Here is a 22,794-nt window from a genome sequence, read left to right on the forward strand (position 1 = left end):
AAATTCTATCAGCTGTGGTAAGTTTTAATTTTTGTTCTTTTTCTTATTGTAATAAATATATAGGTTTGGCTATTATATGTTATTTTTCATAAAAATGCAGGGACTGGATGGTAATAATGGCACATATCCATTGGTATATGATGTGGTTAAAACAGAGAATATCAACTCATAGACTTGGTTTTTGAGTTGTCTTGGGGAGGATCTTGGCTTGAATAGTAATTCCAATTTCACTTTTATAACAGACAGACAAAAGGTACTAAAAACATAAATTTTTTACTTTATTTCTACTTTGTTTACCAACAAACATCTATGCATGATTGGTAGGGTATTCTACATGCAATTGCAAGCTTGTTTCCTTGTGCTGAAAATCGTTACTGTGTTCGTCACATTCGGGATAACATGAGGAAACATTGGAGGGGTAAACCTTTCGAAGACCTCTTATGGACATGTGCAACTGCAACACATGTATAATAGTTTAACAAAGACATGGAAGAGCTAAAGAAACTGAACAATGATTGTTATGAGTGGCTTAAGATGATACCACCTCAGCACTGGTCTAGGTCCCATTTCACTGGTATAACATTTCATTCTAATAACATTCTCTATGTTTTCCTGGTTTATGTAGTTTGTTAGTATTGACTTTAAGTGATGTGATTGGACAGGGAGAGCACATTCTGATGTGTTTCTTAATAACTTGTGTGAAACATTCAATGGAAAACTGAATGATGGCCGTGATAAACCAATTATTACGTGCCTAGAGTTCATTAGGGAATATCTAATGAAGAAGATTGTGAATGTAGAAAAGGCCATTGGAAAATCTATTGGTCCTTTGAAACCTACAACTATGCAACTTTGGAAAAGATAAAAAAAGGCAGAAGATTATAGATCTGTTTTTTTTTTGTGGAAATGGTAAGTATCAGGTAAGTGGCCCTTGGATGGACCAGTGCGCGGTGGATGTGGTTCAACAAACATGCTCGTGCAGGAAATGAGAACTCACTGGGATGCCATGCAAACATGTTGTTGCTATTATATGGGAGATGGGGAAGAATAGTAGGGATGTGGGAATACCAGAAACTTAGGTCCATAAGGTATATTGGCTAAAAACTAGGAAACATATGTACTCATTCAAAATTGAGCCCATTAATGGGAGAAGAAGGTGGGAAAATTCTATGTGTCCAACAACTTTGATTCCTCCCAAACACCATGTCACAATAGGTAGACCAAATAAGAAACACAGAATATCAGCTTATGAAATTGATGACATGGTGAAGGGTAATAATAGTGCATCAAGAGTCCTTAAGTCGGTCACTTGTTCAAAGTGAAACAATAGTGGTCATAACGCAAGGAGTTGTAAAGGACAAACATCTAGTGGTCCTGGTGGTTTTGGTAAGGCTAGCGGTTCTGGTAAGGGAAAAGGAATAGTTAGTTGAGGGAAAGGGACTTGATCCATTAGTCAAAGTATGTTTAGTTGGTTAATTGGTTCTTTTGGTTAAACTGTGTCCTTATGGTTAATACTTTTGTGTAAATTGTGTTTCTTTTGGTTAATCCTTTTGGTGATGTATGAAACTATGTTATGGAAACTAAATTATCCTTTATTAAATCCCACTTATGTTATTGATTGTTTTTGTTATCATATGTTATTGGTTGTTTATGTCAATTGTTAGTGTTTAATTTTACCATATACTTGACACCAATATATTATCAACTGTCAGTGTTTAATTTTGTTACCAAATTCACCATAATTTTTTTTACCAAATATTAGCAATATATTACCAAAATATTATCAAATTCACAAACACTTAATCAAAATACATTCCAGAAACACTTCAAATTCACAGACAACAACCAATTACATGGATCATTAGAAACACTTCAAAGTCAAAATAAATTCCAGAAAGACATAAACATCCTACATATCATACTAGTTGAATCTTCTGAAACACTACAACTTGTAAATAATGATTCCTGTGAACACCCAACTTAAAATAATGATCATCTTCAGTAGCCGATTCTCAACTTCAACTTTGTTCTTAGCCTTCAACAGCCCTGGAATTATCTTAGTACATCGTCCACATCCTTCCTCATCAACCCATCCAATAAACTTACATTTAGGTCCATGTAATGAAACATCCCAAAAATATAGGCCAAAAATTTCGTTTTAAAAATCATTTATAATAAAACCATACGTCATCCATCATCATAAAGAAAACCATAATCATGTATCTCAAAAACATCATGTCAAAATACTGTATCAAATCATATGAAAATATCAGAGTCTAAACATCCCAGGCTGAAACTGTGGTGTATGCCATGCGATCATCCCGAGCCCTTCACCTTGCTAGTGGAAGTACCTGAAACCAAAACTGAAAACTGTAAGCACGAAGCTTAGTGAGTTCCCCAAACTACCACATACCATACAAATAACATGTAACTAGGAGATACGGGCCCCGCCCACTCTCATGGAGATTCAGGCCCCGCCCACACTCCGCTGTCTAGGAGATTCGGGCCCCACCCACACTCCGCTGTCTAGGAGATTCGGGCCCCGCCCACACTCCGCTGTCTAGGAGATTCGGACTCCGCCCACACTCCGTTGTGTAGGAGATTCGGGCCCCGCCCACACTTCGTTGTCTAGGAGATTCGGGCCCCGCCCACACTCCACTACTAACATGCATACAAGTATCACACAGACAACAAGTACATCTACCAATCAATCACATATCTATACTCAAATAATACTATAAGCATCGGGCCCCGCCCACTCTAAACTACTATGAGCTTCGGGCCCCGCCCACACTTAGCTACTACATATAAGCATCGGGCCACGTCCACTCTAAGCTACTACATATCACTTATACGGGTCGGCCTTGGTGCCGTAGACCCGTTCCTACTGAAGGAAACTCACCTCGCAATACTGACTGCTGAAAACTCAAGCGAGGAATCCCTGTCTGCTGCTCTGGCGACTCTCCGACTATCAATTCCATAATAACACTTAATCAGAAACTGCTAATCCTCACTTAGAGTAAAATGACCATTTTACCCCTGGTCAAAGTCAAAGTCAAAGTCAACGTCAACTCCCAATCAACCCAACTTGTCGAGTTATCTCCCAACTCGGCGAGTTCCTGAACTCTTAAACCCGTGGTCAACTGAGTCAACTCGTCGAGTCCCTTAACAGACTTGTCTAGTTTTTGCTGTCATAAAAATCGGGACAACACGATACGACTCATCGAGTTCCCTTATGGACTCGACGAGTCCTTCTGTCTGTTTGGCCATCTTAACAGATTAAGCCCCTATTTTCTAGATCCAAAGTTCTTAGCTCGTTTGTCCACTGGAAAGGCCTTCCTAAGGGTAAACTTTCCAACTTTACCCATTCATAGCTCCTCTAAAAGGGTTTAGACAAAACCCTAATTCTTATAATACACGATTCTTGTCCAAAAGGCCATATAATCTCAAATCCACGCATACAAACCCAGATCTAAGGTCTTAGCATCTGTTGGACACATAAAGCTTCGAACTTTCCTTCCATGCATGGTCTTTTAGGGCAAAAAAGGCCATAAACTTGCTCATATGCTTGCATGGGGATTCCATGGTCATAAAGTTTGGACCTTTATGCCATGGAACCCTTTTTAGGCCCTAGATCTGAGATATAAGTCACTTGGGACGTCCCAACACCAAGGACCAAGGTTCTTGACCCAAAGCTTTCATAATATGGAGTTAACTAGATCTAAGAGAAGAGTGATCAAGTTGGAAGGTTGATTACCAGAAAATGCAGTAAATGAAGTGTAGCTCCTGGATCTACTTCTTCCCCTTTGAGTATTCAATCTTCTACATCTTCTACAAGCTTCACAATGCACAAAAACAATCAAAAATGGCAAGACACTAGCTCAAGATCACTTATGGCGGATTAGGGTTTCGATAATAGGGTTTGGAGGTGATGGAGGTTGGGGTGGAGGCCAGAAATGATGCTTAAATAGGGTGCAAACCCTGAAAATTAGGGTTTCCACCTGATGGACCTACTCGCCGAGTCCAGGCTCGGACTCGTCGAGTAGACCATTTAAATCTCGCGACCAAGCTGACACCTACTCGACGAGTTAGGGCTACCAACTCGTCGAGTAGCTCTTACAAAATGAATATTTAAATAATTAAATACTTACCAGGAACGGGGCGTTACAATTCTCCCCCACTTGTCTCAGACTTCGTCCTCGAAGTCTACTGCGTATGAAAATAACTCTGGGTAGTGCTCCCTCATCTCCTCCTCGGGCTCCCATGTCCACTATGAACCCTTGCGGTGCTGCTACTGCACTTTAACTAACTCCACCCTCTTGTTCCTCAGCTCATTCGTCTTGCGATCTAAAATCGCCACTGGTCTCTCGTTGTAGTTCAGGATGTCATCAACCTGGATATCCTCAAGGGGTACCACTGCTGAGTCATCCACTAAGCACTTCCGCAACTGAGAAACATGGAAAGTGTTGTGGATCTGGCTGAGCTCTGCTGGAAGATCTAACCGGTAAGCAACCCGACCCACCGGGCCAACACCCTAAACGGACCTATAAACCTGGGGCCCAGATTGCCCCGCTTCCGGAACCTGATAACACCCTTCCAGGGTGACACCTTCAGGAGCACCATATCGCCCACCTGGAACTCCAAGTTTGAACGCCGCTTGTCGGCGTAGCTCTTTTGCCGACTCTGAGTAGTCTGGAGCCTGCTCCGGACCTGTTAGATCCGCTCGGTGGTCTTGAGTACTACCTCCGTACTCCCCATAACTCTCTGACCGACCTCACCCCAACAGATTGGGGTCCTACACTTCCTCCCATAGAGCATCTCAAAGGAAGGTCGGTCTATGCTGGCATGGTAACTGTTGTTATACGAAAATTCCGCTAACTGAAGATACGTATCCAAACTGCCACCGAAACCTAACACGCATGCGCGTATCATGTCCTCGAGAGTTTGAATCATCCTCTCACTCTGCCTGTCCATCTGGGGATGGAAAGTGGTGCTGAAGTGGAGACGCGTACCCATCTCCTCGTGAAACCGCTTCCAAAATCTGTAAGTAAAACGGACATCTCGGTCTGACACCACCACTCCATGACGTGCCACTATCTCTCGAACATAAATCTCGGCTAACTTCTCGGCCGAGATGCTCTCCTGGATCAATATGAAATGGGCGCTCTTGGTCAACCGATCTATGATGACCCATATCGAATCGACCCCCCGTGCGGTCCTGGGAAGATTAGTAATGAAATCCATGGTGATATCCTCCCATTTCCACACGAGAATGTCTTACGGCTGCATCTTGTCATGCGGTCTCTGGTGCTCTGCCTTGACCTTCCTGCAGGTCAGACATCTCTCTACGTACCAAGCTACGTACAACTTCATGCAGGGCCACCAGTAATCGGGTCGAAGATCTCTGTACATCTTCATCACCCCTAGATGGATGGAGAACCTCGACTTATGGGCCTCATCCATCAAAACCTGCCATACTCCACCCCAGTACGGAACCCAGACCCTCCCATGAAGGGTCAACAACCCTCGGTTGTCATAATCAAACGAGGCCACCCGGCCTACAATCCGCTCACACTTCTGACACTCTTCCTTCAGGCCCTCGACCTGTGCCTCTCAGATCTACTCCAGTAATGGAGAAATCATTGTCGTCCTCAGATAGATGTCTCGGATCGGGGTCGCTACCGCCTTGCGGCTTAGAGCATCGACCATTACGTTGGCCTTGCCCAAGTGGTAAAGGATCTCACAAGCATAGTCTTTCACCACATCTAACCACCGACGCTGCCTCATGTTCAGATTCGGATGATCCATGAGGTACCTCAAACTCTTGTGATCCGTGTATATGGTACACCGGACCCCATAGAGGTAATGCCACCAAATCTTGAGGGCGAATACCACTGCCCCCAGCTCTAAATCGTGTGTCGGATAGTTAGCCTCGTGAGGCTTCAACTGTCTCGAGGCATAAGCTATCACATGACCCTGCTGCATCAACACTGCTCCCATGCCTATGATCGAAGCATCACAGTAGACTACAAAGTCATCCACACCCTCTAGCAAAGTGAGAATCAGTGCCTCGCACAATCGGTGCCTGAGCGTCTCAAAGGCTGTCTGTTGCTCAGGTCCCTGATAGCTTATTTTATTTCCTTATTTTTATTAGTTTATTTTAGATTTTTAGATCTTTTTATCATTATTGCATTGTATTTTATTTATTTTCTTTAGTATGGATCGTACCGGGTGATTTTTATGTTGCATGAGGTATTTTACAGGGTTTTGGAGCTTATCGCGATTATGGATTAAAGCGAAGACGGACTTGTGGGCTCTCGAGGCGCTATTGGGCTTGGCGGATCCACCAAAGGAGATTTGGGCTTAAAAAGATAAAGGCTTGGATGAAGTGGGCTTGTGAAGATGGATCATGGATAATTAATTTTGGGTTTGGAGCATCCACATTTGAAGCTAAAAGATGATTGGTTGATTTGAATCACATGGAGATGGAGGGGACCAAAGGAATCTTTGGTAGTGGAAGGGTGGAGTGGTGGAATGAAGGACCAATAGCATTACAGCAACATTTGCGCGGGCAGAATTTTCGTCGCGCGGGTACCCGCGCAGCTGCCCAGTTTGGGTATTTTGGTCATTTGGCTTGCCATTACCTTGGGGGATCAGACCTAGCAGCCATAACTTCGATTTCACACCATTGGAGACCCAGAGGAGGCGATTTTGAAGCTCAAGACTCATTTCTCTTCATCTTTCCAAGTTATTTGGTAGTTTCTTTATGCAATTAGACTTTTGTGATTGTTGTTCTATTGCCATGAGTGGCTAAACTCTCTATATTGGTTAACTTTGGTTAAAACCTTTGAATGTTTGTGGGTTTTTGAAGGATTCATGCTAGATTATCAATTATCTTATGTTTATGGTTCTAGATCATATTTCTTATGCTTGTTTAATGCTTTGATCATGAGCTTGGCACTTGAATGAGCTATTGTTGGTTTATTTCTTTGGTTTTGCATTGAATCATTGAATTAACTTGGAACAAGGGCTTTATGATGGTGAAAATCATCTCTAGTTTATGAATCATAGCTCCTTTATGGATGTGACATCCTCTAGGAATTGGGGATTCCTTCTTTCTTAAGGCTAATTGACTTCTTGGGTTCAATTGCTTCAATTAAACCCTTGATCTTGATTAAGAAGGTGTGTTGTGGGCTTCCCCAACCTCCATACTACCTAAGAGGAATCTTGGCATATCATGCTTCATGATTGCTATAACTAATTTGGGATGAATGATAAGCTTCATGTTTAATCCTAATGATAAACACATAAATGTTCATTGTGTTGAATTGTCTTGGTTAACCAATTGTTCCCAACATTTGAGCATCTCACTATCTTGCTTAATTGCAAGTTTTTAGTTATTCAAGTCTTTTAGTTTTCAAGCAATCATAACACCCCCCCCCCCTTTTAGTTTAATTGTAGTTAGTTAGTTTATTTTCACTAGTTCTATTGGATTGCATTGGTGATTGAATACAACCATTTCCCCGAGGATCGATACCCCTTTTACCATTATATTACGTTTTATTTGCAAACAAAGGGTGTAATTTGCTTGGTGGACTTGAACCGGTGAACTACTCTACAATCCCGCCAAGTTTTGGCGCCGTTGCCGGGGAAGTTGGTTATTGTTATTTGATTGTTTATGCCTAGGTCTACAAGAACCGGTGAACTACTCTACAATCCGGAAATTGAAAAAGAAGCAAAAAGGTTGAAAAAGTTAGCCAAACAAGCAAAGCAACAACAACTAGTTCAAGCTTCTTCCTCTTCTCAACTAATCAACATAGAAGATCAAGTTCACACTTTAAGTGATACCGACACCGAGCCGAGTTCTCCAATTGTTGGTCATTCCTTTGAAGACATTCCGTTTGAAAACTACATAGCCATGAATCACACTCCATCTCACAATCCCAACCCAAACCCAAACAATCAAGATGCCAATACACCACCCCATCAACCAAGACAACAACAACAAGAACCTCTTATAGACATGCCACCTTGGAATCAAGCCCCTCCACAAAACCAACCCAATTATCAACCACCACAACCACAAAACCAACAATTCCACCAAAACAACCAACCTCAAACCAATGCTTTTCAAGTTCAACAACAATTACATTACCCAAATCAACCCAATTACCAACCCCCTCCAATGTACCAAAACCCAATGTACCCCCAACAACAACCCCCCAACTACCAATACCCTAACTACCAACCTTATCCACCACCAATCTACAATCACCAACCATACCCATACCCACCTTACCAACAACCTCCCAATTACATGCACCAAAATCCCAATTACCCCAATCCACCCAATCCCCCTCAAGAGTTGACACTTCGACAAATGATGGAGACGGATGTTACTCACACACCTCTTGGTATTGTTTATCCCGCAAACCGCCGAGGGATTGAATTGAAGTAAAGTTTCATACATCAGCTCACCAAGTTCCATGGTTTGGATAGAGAAGATCCTCAAAGGCATTTGAAGTCCTTTCATATGATATGTGTTAGCATGTTGCCCGAAAATGTGACATTGGATGATTTCAAGCTAACCGCCTTCCAGCTCACCTTGGAAGATAAAGCTAGAGAGTGGTTATTCAACTTACCACCGGGATCTATCCACACATGGGAAGAGTTACTCAAGGCCTTCAATAACAAGTTCTATCCCACCTCCCGGATATCAAGTCAAAGAAGTGACATTTTGGGGATTCATCAAGGAGAGAATGAGACTTTTCATGATTTCTGGGATCGATTCAACAACTTGTGTACAAGTTTTCCTCAACACAATATTCTCGAACAATTACTTCTTCAACAATTTTATGAGGGTATGAATGAAAAAGATCGAAGGATGATTGATGCTTCAAGTGGTGGTGACATCTTCAACAAAACCCCTCAAGAGATAAGATCACTTTTTGGAACCATTTCTCAAAATCAAAGGAACTTTGGGACTCGAAATGAAATGAAGAGAAGTTCTTCACAAGTGGTTGGTGAAGTTAGCAACACTCAACACTTGGAATCAAAGCTCTTGGATTTGACTAATGTGCTAAGTCAAATGGTGGTGGGAAGTGGTCAACAATTGATGGTATGCGGTATTTGTGCCATGACGGGGCATTACACGGATAAGTGTCCCACACTTGGAAGTGAACCGGAAGATGTGAATGCAATGGGCGGATATCAAGGTCAACCAAGACCCACAGGATTTCAAAACAATTTCAACCCAGATTGGAGGAATAACCCAAACAATCCATACCCACCAAAGCAAAATCCACCAAACATTTTGATGAGACCCCAACATCCGCAATATCCTTCCCAAAAACCTCCATATCCACAAACTTCTTATAACTCTCAAAATTATCAACCACCTCATCAACAAGGCCAATCAAGTGGTACCCACCAAATGAGCCTTCAAGAACTCGTCACTTCTCTTTCTCAAAGCCAAACCCAATTTCAACAAGAGACCAAGAACACTTTCTCAAACATTCAAGCACAAATTTGAGACTTGGCCACCGCTCTCAACAAGATGGAACAAAGGGGTAAACTTCCATCTCAAACTGAGAAAAATCCCAATGTGAGTGCAATAACTTTGAGAAGTGGGAAAACACTTGGAGAAAGCAACCCTAAAATAGTTTCAAGAGAAGAAGAAGATGAGGTTATTGTTGTTGACCCTCCGAAGGTTGAAGCTACTTCAAAGGAACCGGTTGTTCCCAACATTGATCAACCCGACTCTTCCAACAAAAACATTAAGCCATTGGTCATACCACCACCTTTCCCATCCCGGTTGGCTCCCTCAAAGAAACAAGAGGAAGAGAAAGAAATTCTTGAGACTTTTCGCAAAGTTCAAATCAACATTTCACTATTGGATGCCATAAAGAAAATTCCGCGCTATGCCAAATTTCTTAAGGATTTGTGCACTAATAAGAGGAAGTTTAAGGCGAATGAAAAGATTCAAGTCAATGCCAATGTATCCGCGGTTATCCAAAAGAAGCTTCCACCCAAATGCAAGGATCCGGGCATGTTTGCTATTCCTTGTACCATTGGTGACTTGCATGTTGAAAGTGCCATGTTAGATCTTGGAGCCTCAATCAATGTAATGCCATACTCGGTTTTTCAATCTCTCAATGTTGGACCTTTGGAAGAAACCGGAGTCATCATTCAATTAGCGGACAAGTCAAGTGTATTTCCAAGAGGTGTGTTGGAGGATGTACTAGTTCAAGTCAATCAACTAGTATTTCCCGCGGACTTCTATGTCATTGACCTTGAAGAGAAGACCCCTTCCAAGTCATCTATGATCCTTCTTGGAAGACCTTTCATGAATAACTCTCACACAATTATTGATGTCCATAATGGGAAGATCACAATGGAATTTGATGGAGAGATCATTCACTTCAACATCTTTGAAGCCATGAGATACCCTAGCAACATTTCTCCATTATATCGGGTTGATGTGATTGAACCAATCACCCAAGAATTATTTGAGTTATCACATGGGGATCTTTTGAAGATGGTGCTCAACATGAGTTTTGATGTTGAAAGTTTGAAGAAAACATTGGATATGTATACATTGGACTCCGAAGTTGAAGAGATTGTGAAGAATTTAGAACTTAACAACTCAACAAAAAAGGATGTTTATCAAGTTGCCTTATCTCATTCTCCAAACAAGATGTCACCTTCCATAATCCACCCACCCACACTTGAATTGAAAGTCTTGCCTAGCCATTTGAAATATGCTTATCTAGGTCAAGATGAAACTCTACCGGTGATCATCTCTTCTCAGTTGAAAGACTTTGAATAAAACCAATTGATTACCATGTAACAAATGATGGAGGCTAACATGAACGCCTAATGATCATTGACAATGTGCCAAGATCGACTAAAAAGGGTGGGGAATGACTCAAAAATGGGTGTTACCGAAAAGACTTGGTCCCAAAAGATGTGAATTGGGGTACCCACTTCAAAGTTCATCAAGCACCTTAATGCAAGGTGTGATAAACAAAATCTATCTAAGTATCTACTCTAGACTCCTAAAAAAATAACCTATCTTAAAAAGGTGGTGAGAATCTAACTAAGTAAGGCTCGGACGAGACTCGGGAATACTAAGGGGTACTCCCCCCCAAAATCAAGATGCGAGTCTTCAATATCTTCAATGTCTTCATAATACTTTACCGGGCTAATCTTTGCTCGCACACATTGGCATGACCAACCACATCCCTCTGCACCTAGACCCAATCAAGCTACCTGCATCTGACCCCCACACAAGCGGTCTCAAAGTGGTCTGTGAGGCCCAAAACGTGTCCTATTTATCAAACACAAGGAATTCCATATCAAGACCCGGGACCAATCTATGATTCAATACTTATGACTCGGTGCTCTGGTACCTGTAGGGATGAGAAGACAAGAGAGAACAAAAATACATGAACTTAAACTAGAATGCATCTAAAAAGTATGAAAATTAGAAAAGAAAGAAATAAAATACGTAATATTTTTTAAATTTTTATGCAATTTTTTTTTTGAATGACCTAAATGAGTTACTCTAAATGCAACTATATACAACCTAAATGCAATAAAAATAAAAATATAAGAATACCTCACCCTAAGCTTAAAATTTAGCATTGTCCGCAATGCTTAGGATGAGAGTAACAAAGGATCATACCGGGATCAAGGTGGAGGAGGCCCACGAGGGGGGTAACCGTCGTCGGGCCGAAAATGATACCAAAGATCCTCCATGTAGTTATTGGCGCGGGCTTGCTGCTCCTCGATGCGGCGAATGGCTGTTGTGTTCCGGTTGCCCTGGAGGCGCAATGAGGCAAGCTGACTGTAGATATCATGAGGGAATTCGTGCTCGGGATCGGGCTCATTGTGTTACTGATAGGAGTGGTACTCTTGTTGCGGTTGAAAGTGTGATCCCGAGGGCTGAGCATAAGGTGGTGTCAATTGTCGGATCGGGAGGTCATGATGGTCTTCGGCCTCAAATGGACTACCAGCATTGGAATTGTCGACTTGCATTTCATCATCATCATCGTGTAAATCTTCAGGCAAGAACCAAGTTTCAGGCTCGCTGGTGGAAAAGGCGGAGATGCTAGGATTAGGCAAGATGTAAACTGGCTCCTTGACATGATTGAGCCAAGAAAAATGGTTATGACAGGTAGGATGAGGCATCAGTAATTCCATCCGGGTAAGGGCTATGCAGTCAAGGAGGTAGAGAGGTGGATCATCCACTGACACATACTCAGACTCGGGAAAGTGAAGGCCCACACCCAAACCAATTAGGGTAATGAAACCTTCGATGCAAATATCGCCAGTGGTCTTCGTGTGAAGGCTATCACACTTATCCAAGAAAAAGGTGGCGAAACCGGGGCAAGACCAATGTAGCTGGCTCATGCAATAGAGGAAATAGAGCTCGACTGTGTTTATTTGTCCCGGCTCATGACGAGCAAAGATGGAAGTTGAAAGGATTCGGTGGGCGATTCTCCAACAAGGATGGATGATGTAAGGATCTTTTTGGCGACTTGGATTGAAGTTTGGAAGACTTGTTATTTGAGTCCAAAACTCTACATTAGGCACGCGTTTGAATCGAGTTCACTAATGGCTATAGATGTCGGTGTTGAAGGGACTGTATGTGCCCATGATGGTGTTGAGGGTGTCGTATGTGAGTCGGTGCTGCCGACCCTGGAGTTTAAATGTGAGCACCCCTGCTGCGTCATCCCGTGCATAAGTGGAGAGGAACTCTAGTGTGGGTTGTTGGTAAGTGCGCGCGGAAAGATCGAGGAATTCTTGCCAACCTATGTTGAAGAACAGTTGTTGCAGGCAATCGACAAGGCCAAGGTACGTCATTGATTCTTGGTGGTAAAATTTGGTGGCTCGAATTGCACGTTTTTGGAGGTTTGACCAGAATTGTTTGATTTGTGCACTCGTGAGGAGAAGGTTACCCGCACGATCGGTATTCTCGGTTGACGCTTTTTTTGTGGATTGCGAGGATGAAGCTTTACGGGAGGAACCATGAGAGGCGTGAATGGTTTTGTCCCTTGCCATTGTACTTGTTAATAAACCTAGAAAACACAAAAACTTGGCCAAAATTATCCCTCACACTCGCCTCACACCAATCCAAACGAACCAAATAGCAAAAATATAAATCGAGAAAAATTCCAAACTTGCAATTTGGCACAAGTCAATGCAATCCAATCAATTCAAAGCAAACTAAGGCTAATTCAAATCAATCTAATGCATAGCACAAGCTAATTGAAATTAGAAGTTGAATGCAATAAAATTAAAAGAAATGTACCAAATTCGTGTGTTGAAACCGCAAATAAATCCGTAAAAACCGCACCCCAAGCTTGAATTGAACCCGTAAGTTTGAATCTTTTGAATCTCCGGCGATAAACAAAAATTTTGAAATTTTTGGTCAAAATGAGTGGCGGCGGCCGGCGGCGGCGACAGACGGCGGCCGGCGGCGGAGCTAGGGTTTCCGGCGAGGAGATTTGGTCAAATGTGTAGTAGATCGGAGTGCACGAGAGGATTTGGTGAAGAGTGCCCCGAGAAAGTTTTGAATTTGATGGAAGGCGGCGGCATAATGGGCGTTTTACGATTTTCCGGCGGAGGTGTTGGGTGGTGGTTGCTTGCGGTGTACCGGCGAATAGATGGGTGGTGTTTGGTCGGAATTAGTTGGGGATTAAGGTGGGGAGGGAGTGCCGGCAGTAACAGTGGTGTGGAAAGCGGCAGGCGCTGTGCTCGTTTTTCCGGCGAGGAGAGTTTGCGAAATCGGGGCTGCCGACTGGAGCGTCGCTGTAGGAGGAGAAGGCTGGCCACCGGTGGTGTTGACTGGAAGCGGTGGTAGCGGAGCTCGTCGGCGGAGGCTGAAGTCGGAGGTGGCAGACGCTGCGTCGTCGGAGGAATAAGGGTGGGGAGGTTGTGTGCGTCGCAGACGAGAGTTACAAGGGGGGGTCCGACGGGTTGAGGAGGTATAAGGTTGGGTGATAAATGGGTCGGGTCCGGGTATGGATCGGGTAGTTGGGTCGGTTCCGGGTAATGGGCGTGTTTGGAGCAGGTTATCGGGTGGGGCGGGTGAGTTGTGGGTAATATGGGTCGGCCACGCAAGGAAGGTGGCAGTTTGTTCTTGGGCGCGCAAGCATCTGCGAGGGTGGAGTTAGGCCGTGCAGACTAATCAGATGCAATTCTAAGTTGTGGAGGTTGGAACTCGGAACTTGCGCGGCTGGGGGCCAGTCGCGCAACGTCTGTGCGGGTACCCGCGCAAATTTCGAATTTTTGGATTATTTTTCAAACTTCACCAAAATCATTGCAAGACTTCCAAATGCTTATTTTTAGACCAACTTCAAGCTTAGAAACACCCAAAACTTCGAGCGGAGATTATTTATTTACAACGCATTTATTTAACGTCTTTGCCAAGACTTAGCCCTGCTTCCTTCAACCTTCGTAGTTTGGGTTTTCCAATGTGACATTGTCGAATTCTCCCGTGTCAAAGCCTTCATAAAATGGTTTCAAGCGGTGCCCATTCACCTTGAATATTTGATTTGTTTCCAAACTCTTAATTTCAACCGCACCGTGATCAAACACTTTTATAACAATAAAAGGTCCGTGCCATCGATATCGCAACTTTCCCGGGAATAACTTTAAGCGTGAATGATAAAGAAGAACTTTTTGGCCCGAAATAAAATGCTTACGAGTGATGTGTTTGTCGTGAAACGCTTTTGTCTTATCTTTGTAGATGCTTGCATTTTCATAAGACTCGTTCCTCAACTCCTCGATTTCTTGAAGTTGCATCTTTCGGTGCTTTCCGGCTTCTTCAAGATTGAAATTACACTTTTTAACTGCCCAATATGCCTTGTGTTCCAATTCCACTGGTAAATGACAAGACTTTCCATAGACGAGGCGGAATGGAGACATACCAATTGGAGTTTTGTAGGTGGTCCGATACGCCCACAATGCATCTTCTTACTTCAAGCTCCAATCTTTTCGTGTGGTGTTGGCCGTCTTTTCAAGAATTTGCTTGACTTCTCTATTTGACACTTTGGCTTGGCCATTCGTTTGTGGATGATAAGCGGTTGGTATCCGGTGTGTGACACCATATCTTTTCATCATGGCTTCCATCATTTTCTTGCAAAAATGAGGGCCCCTATCACTCACCAAAGCTCTCGGTACACCATATCTTGCAAAAATGTTTGACTTCAAGAAGTCAATCACAGTTTTGGAATCATCATGCCTTGTAGCCTTTGCTTCAACCCACTTTGATACTTAATCAACCGCCAAGAGTATATAAGTGTATCCGCAAGAGACGGGGAAAGGGCCCATGAAATCGATTCCCCATACATCAAAGATTTCGCAAATGAGGATAGGGCTTTGAATCATTTCATGCCTCGTGGATACGGTTGCCGTTCTTTGACATCTATCACAACTTTTGCAAAATAGATAGGTATCTCTTGACATTGTTGGCCAATAGAGTCCACATTCTAAGACCTTTCGCATGGTTTTGTTTTGACCAAAATGTCCTCCGCATGCATACTCATGACAAAACTTCAAGATTGATTCGACCTCATTTTGATGAACACACCGCCGTATTAGTTGATTCGGACAATGTTTCCAAAGATAAGGATCGTCCCATACGTAGTATTTGGAATCACTCTTCAACTTGGCTTTTTGGTACTTGGTAAATGCGTGAGGAATTTCTTTAGTAACCAAGTAATTCACAATATCCGCATACCATGGGATGGTGTTTGAAATGTAGAAGAGGTGCTCATCCGGGAATTCATCAAGGATAGAAGATGAGGAGTCACCAATATTCAACCGACTTAAGTGGTCCGCAACTAGATTTTCGGAACCACTTTTGTCCTTTATCTCAAGATCGAATTCTTGTAAAAGAAGAATCCACCGAATCAGCCGTGGCTTGGCATCTTTCTTGGTCATGAGATACTTCAATGCGGCATGGTCGGAGTATACAATCACTTTTGTTCTGAGAAGGTATTGCTGGAATTTCTCCAAGGCGAATACAATGGCTAGAAGTTCCTTCTCGGTGGTTGAGTAATTGGCTTGAGCATTATCCAAGGTTTTGGAGGCATAGTAGATGACATGTGATGCTTTGCCCTCCTTTTGACCTAAGACCGCTCCAATTGCAAAATTGCTTGCATCACACATTATTTCAAAGGGAAGCTCCCAATTTGGAGGTTGGATTATTGGAGCGGAAGTGAGCAAGGCTTTGAGTTTATCAAAGGCTTCTTGACATGCAACATTGAAGTCAAAATCAACATCTTTTTGGAGAAGGAGGCACATCGAACGCGTAATCTTCGAGAAATCTTTGATAAATCTTCTATAGAATCCCGCATGGCCCAAGAAAGATCTTACTTCTCTAACACATGTTGGGTAAGGAAGGGTTTGGATGACATCAATTTTGGCTTTATCAACTTCAATTCCCTTTTTGGAGACGATATGTCCCAAGATGATGCCTTGATTGACCATAAAGTGACACTTCTCAAAGTTTAACACCAACTTCTTCTCAATGCATCTTTTCAAAAATTTCTCAATATTATCCAAGCATTCATCAAACGAATTGCCATACACTGTGAAATCGTCCATGAACACTTCAGTTATATTTTCTACATACTCTGAAAAGATGCTCACCATGCATCTTTGGAATGTGGCGGGGGCATTGCATAATCCAAAGGGCATCTGCTTGTAGGCAAACGTGCCAAAAGGGCATGTGAAGGTTGTCTTGTCTTGATCTTCGGGGGCAACGGGCATTTGATGAAAACCCGAGTATCCATCGAGACAACAATAATGTGACTTGCCCGCCAATCTCTCGAGCATTTGGTCGATGAAAGGAAGAGGAAAGTGATCTTTTTGTGTGCTTGAATTCAACTTGCGATAATCAATGCATACCCTCCATCCATTTTGAACTCGAGTGGGTACCATTATTCCTTTGTTATTCTCAACAACCGTGATTCCCGTTTTCTTGGGAACCAATTGAACCGGACTAACCCACTTGGAGTCGGAAATCGGGTAAATCATATCCGCATTAAGGAGTTTGATTATCTCTTTCTTGACAACTTCCATCATGGGAGGATTTAATCGTCTTTGAGCTTCCCTCCTAGGCTTACAATCATCTTCCATGAGTATCTTGTGAGTGCATACATTAGGGCTTATTCCCTTAATGTCCGCTATTGTCCACCCTATGGTCTCTTTATGATCTTTCAAGACTTCAATCAATTGGTTTTCTTCAAAGTCTTTCAAATGAGAAGAGATGATCACCGGTAGAGTTTCATCTTGACCTAGATAAGCATATTTTAAATGGCTAGGCAAGACTTTCAATTCAAGTGTGGGTGGGTGGATTATGGAAGGTGGCATCTTGTTTGGAGAATGAGATAAGGCAACTTGAGAAACATCCTTTTTTGTTGAGTTGTTAAGTTCTAAATTCTTCACAATCTCTTCAACTTCGGAGTCCAATGTATACATATCCAATGTTTTCTTCAAACTTTCAACATCAAAACTCATGTTGAGCACCATCTTCAAAAGATCCCCATGTGATAACTCAAATAATTCTTGGGTGATTGGTTCAATCACATCAACCCGATATAATGGAGAAATGTTGCTAGGGTATCTCATGGCTTCAAAGATGTTGAAGTGAATGATCTCTCCATCAAATTCCATTGTGATCTTCCCATTATGGACATCAATAATTGTGTGAGCGGTATTCATGAAAGGTCTTCCAAGAAGGATCATAGATGACTTGGAAGGGGTCTTCTCTTCAAGGTCAATGACATAGAAGTCCGCGGGAAATACTAGTTGATTGACTTGAACTAGTACATCCTCCAACACACCTCTTGGAAATACACTTTACTTGTCCGCTAATTGAATGATGACTCCGGTTTCTTCCAAAGGTCTAACATTGAGATATTGAAAAATCGAGTATGGCATTACATTGATTGAGGCTCCAAGATCTAACATGGCACTTTCAACATGCAAGTCACCAATGGTACAAGGAATAGCAAACATGCCCGGATCCTTGCATTTGGGTGGAAGCTTCTTTTGGATAACCGCGGATACATTGGCATTGACTTGAATCTTTTCATTCGCCTTAAACTTCCTCTTATTAGTGCACAAATCCTTAAGAAATTTGGCATAGCGCGGAATTTTCTTTATGGCATCCAATAGTGAAATGTTGATTTGAACTTTGCGAAAAGTCTCAAGAATTTCTTTCTCTTCCTCTTGTTTCTTTGAGGGAGCCAACCGGGATGGGAAAGATGGTGGTATGACCAATGGCTTAATGTTTTTGTTGGAAGAGTCAGGTTGATCAATGTTGGGAACAACCAGTTCCTTTGAAGTAGCTTCAACCTTCGGAGGGTCAACAACAATAACCTCATCTTCTTCTTCTCTTGAAACTATTTTAGGGTTGCTTTCTCCAAGTGTTTTCCCACTTCTCAAAGTTATTGCACTCACATTGGGATTTTTCTCAGTTTGAGATGGAAGTTTACCCCTTTGTTCCATCTTGTTGATAGCGGTGGCCAAGTCTCCAATTTGTGCTTGAATGTTTGAGAAAGTGTTCTTGGTCTCTTGTTGAAATTGGGTTTGGCTTTGAGAAAGAGAAGTGACGAGTTCTTGAAGGCTCATTTGGTGGGTACCACTTGATTGGCCTTGTTGATGAGGTGGTTGATAATTTGGAGAGTTATAAGAAGTTTGTGGATATGGAGGTTTTTGGGAAGGATATTGCGGATGTTGGGGTCTCATCAAAATGTTGGGTGGATTTTGCTTTGGTGGGTATGGATTGTTTGGGTTATTCCTCCAATTTGGGTTGAAATTGTTTTGAAATCCTGTGGGTCTTGGTTGACCTTGATATCCGCCCATTGCATTCACATCTTCCGGTTCACTTCCAAGTGTGGGACACTTATCCGTGTAATGCCCCTTCATGGCACAAATACCGCATACCATCAATTGTTGACCACTTCCCACCACCATTTGACTTAGCACATTAGTCAAATCCAAGAGCTTTGATTCCAAGTGTTGAGTGTTGCTAACTTCACCAACCACTTGTGGAGAACTTCTCTTCATTTCATTTCGAGTCCCAAAGTTCCTTTGATTTTGAGAAATGGTTCCAAAAAGTGATCTTATCTCTTGAGGGGTTTTGTTGAAGATGTCACCACCACTTGAAGCATCAATCATCCTTCGATCTTTTTCATTCATACCCTCATAAAATTGTTGAAGAAGTAATTGTTCGGGAATATTGTGTTGAGGACAACTTGTACACAAGTTGTTGAATCGCTCCCAGAAATCATGAAAAGTCTCATTCTCTCCTTGACGAATCCCCAAAATGTCACTTCTTTGACTTGATATCCGGGAGGTGGGATAGAACTTGCTATTGAAGGCCTTGAGTAACTCTTCCAATGTGTGGATAGATCCCGGTGGTAAGTTGAATAACCACTCTCTAGCTTTATCTTCCAAGGTGAGCGGGAAGGCGGTTAGCTTGAAATCATCCAATGTCACATTTTCGGGCAACATGCTAACACATATCATATGAAAGGACTTCAAATGCCTTTGAGGATCTTCTCTATCCAAACCATGGAACTTGGTGAGTTGATGTATGAAACTTGACTTCAATTCAATCCCTCGGCGGTTTGTGGGATAAACAATACCAAGAGGTGTGTGAGTAACATCCGTCTCCATCATTTGTCGAAGTGTCAACTCTTGAGGGGGATTGGGTGGATTGGGGTAATTGGGATTTTGGTGCATGTAATTGGGAGGTTGTTGGTAAGGTGGGTATGGGTATGATTGGTGATTGTAGATTGGTGGTGGATAAGGTTGGTAGTTAGGGTATTGGTAGTTGGGGGGTTGTTGTTGGGGGTACATTGGGTTTTGGTACATTGGAGGGGGTTGGTAATTGGGTTGATTTGGGTAATGTACTTGTTGTTGAACTTGAAAAGCATTGGTTTGAGGTTGGTTGTTTTGGTGGAATTGTTGGTTTTGTGGTTGTGGTGGTTGATAATTGGGTTGGTTTTGTGGAGGGGCTTGATTCCAAGGTGGCATGTCTATAATAGGTTCTTGTTGTTGTTGTTGTTGTCTTGGTTGATGGGGTGGTGTATTGGCATCTTGATGGTTTGGGTTTGGGTTGGGATTGTGAGGTGGAGTGTGATTCATGGCTATGTAGTTTTCAAACGGAATGTCTTCAAAGGAATGACCAACAATTGGAGAACTCGGCTCGGTGTCGGTATCACTTGAAGTGTGAACTTGATCTTCTATGTTGATTAGTGGAGAAGAGGAAGAAGCTTGAACTAGTTGTTGTTGCTTTGCTTGTTTGACTAACTTTTTCAACCTTTTTGCTTCTTTTTCAATTTCCGGATTGTAGAGTAGTTCACCGGTTCTTGTAGACCTAGGCATAAACAATCAAATAACAATAACCAACTTCCCCGGCAACGGTGCCAAAACTTGGCGGGATGTCAAGTCCACCAAGCAAATTACACCCTTTGTTTGCAAATAAAACGTAATATAATGGTAAAAGGGGTATCGATCCTCGGGGAAATGGTTGTATTCAATCACCAATGCAATCCAATAGAACTAGTGAAAATAAACTAACTAACTACAATTAAACTAAAAGGGGGGGTGTTATGATTGCTTGAAAACTAAAAGACTTGAATAACAAAAAACTTGCAATTAAGCAAGATAGTGAGATGCTCAAATGTTGGGAACAATTGGTTAACCGAGGCAATTCAACACAATGAACATTTGTGTGTTTATCATTAGGATTCAACATGAAGCTTATCATTCATCCCAAATTGGTTATAGCAATCATGAAGCATGATATGCCAAGATTCCTCTTAGGTAGTATGGAGGTTGGGGAAGCCCACAACACACCTTCTTAATCAAGATCAAGGGTTTAATTGAAGCAATTGAACCCAAGAAGTCAATTAGCCTTAAGAAAGAAGGAATCCCCAATTCCTAGAGGATGTCAATGCTTACACATCCATAAAGGAGTTATGATTCATAAACTAGAGATGATTTTTACCATCATAAAGCCCTTGTTCCAAGTTAATTCAATGATTCAATGCAAAACCAAAGAAATAAACCAACAATAGCTCATTCAAGTGTCAAGCTCATGATCAAAGCATTAAACAAGCATAAGAAATATGATCTAGAACCATAAACATAAGATAATTGATAATCTAGCATGAATCCTTCAAAAACCCACAAACATTCAAAGGTTTTAACCAAAGTTAACCAATATAGAGAGTTTAGCCACTCATGGCAATAGAACAACAATCACAAAAGTCTAATTGCATAAAGAAACTACCAAATAACTTGGAAAGATGAAGAGAAATGAGACTTGAGCTTCAAAATCGCCTCCTCTGGGTCTCCAATGGTGTAAAATCGAAGTTATGGCTGCTAGGTCTGATCCCCCAAGGTAATGGCAAGCCAAATGACCAAAATACCCAAACTGGGCAGCTGCGCGGGTACCCGCGCGACGAAAATTCCGCCCGCGCAAATGTTGTTGTAATGCTATTGGTCCTTCATTCCACCACTCCACCCTTCCACTACCAAAGATTCCTTTGGTCCCCTCCATCTCCATGTGATTCAAATCAACCAATCATCTTTTAGCTTCAAATGTGGATGCTCCAAACCCAAAATTAATTATCCATGATCCATCTTCACAAGCCCACTTCATCCAAGCCTTTATCTTTTTAAGCCCAAATCTCCTTTGGTGGATTCGCCAAGCCCAATAGCGCCTCGAGAGCCCACAAGTACGTCTTCGCTTTAATCCATAATCGTGATAAGCTCCAAAACCCTGTGAAATACCTCATGCAACATAAAAAGCACCCGGTACGATCCATACTAAAGAAAATAAATAAAATACAATGCAATAATGATAAAAATATCTAAAAATCTAAAATAAACTAATAAAAATAAGGAAATAAAATAAGCTATCAGTCCCCAGTGAAAAACTACCGACTTCTTGGTCAGTCGGGTCAATAGAACTGCAATCTTGGAGAAGTCCTGAATAAATCTCATGTAATACCCTGCCAGACCCAGGAAACTCCGAATCTCGGTTGGAGACCTCAGAATCTCCCACTGCATCACAACCTCTATCTTGGCCGGATCGACCTGAATACCCTTCTAGTTGACAAGATGCCCAAGGAACTGCACATCGCGCAACCAGAACTCACACTTGGAGAACTTCGCATAAAGTCTCTCCCTCCTCAGTGTCTCTAGCACCTCCCCCAGGTGCTCATCATGCTGCTCTTGAGTCTTGGAGTAAACCAAGATGTCATCAATGAAAACTATTACAGACCGATCCAGCATCGGTTTGCATACACGGTTGATGAGGTCCATGAACACGGATGGAGCATTGGTGAGCCCAAACGGCATCACCACAAACTCATAATGACCATAGCGAGTCCTAAAAGCTATCTTCTGCACATCATCATCCCTGACTCACATCTGGTGATATCCTGACCGTAGATCAATCTTGGAGAACTAAGATGCTCCCTATAGCTGATCAAACAAATCATCTATCCTCAAAAGTGGGTAACGGTTCTTCACCGTTACCTTGTTCAGCTCCCGGTAATCGATACACATGCGATGTGACCCGTCCTTCTTCTTCACAAACAGGATCGGGGCTCCCCATGGTGAACTGATCGGCCTGATGAAACCCTTGTCTAGCAGCTCCTGCAGCTGCGTAGACAACTCCTGTATCTCGGGAGGAGCCAACCGATATGGTGCCTTGGCTATCGGAGCCGCACTAGGGACCAGGTCAATCCTAAACTCAAC

General features: G+C 42.4%; 1 protein-coding gene across 1 annotated transcript; it reads left to right on the forward strand.

Annotated features, from left to right (window-relative positions):
- The first annotated feature begins 906 nt into the window (after nucleotides 1–906).
- Nucleotides 907–10,828, forward strand: LOC145116819 (uncharacterized). Its single transcript, XM_079053136.1, has 3 exons — nucleotides 907–920; nucleotides 9,628–10,123; nucleotides 10,388–10,828. The coding sequence occupies exons 1-3, from the start codon at nucleotides 907–909 to the stop codon at nucleotides 10,826–10,828; spliced, it is 951 nt and encodes a 316-aa protein (XP_078909262.1).
- Nucleotides 10,829–22,794: the final 11,966 nt, after the last annotated feature.

The sequence above is a fragment of the Lactuca virosa genome, chromosome 1 (genome assembly GCF_052849685.1).
Source record: "Lactuca virosa cultivar CGN04683 chromosome 1, Lactuca_virosa_CGN04683_v6, whole genome shotgun sequence".
Taxonomy (NCBI): Eukaryota; Viridiplantae; Streptophyta; class Magnoliopsida; order Asterales; family Asteraceae; genus Lactuca; species Lactuca virosa.

Bases quoted from the DNA above. Each gene is read 5' to 3' on its own strand.
- LOC145116819 (XM_079053136.1), top strand. The intron at 10,124-10,387 runs GTAATGCCATAC...CATAATGGGAAG, and splicing joins ATCTTGGAGCCTCAATCAAT to ATCACAATGGAATTTGATGG.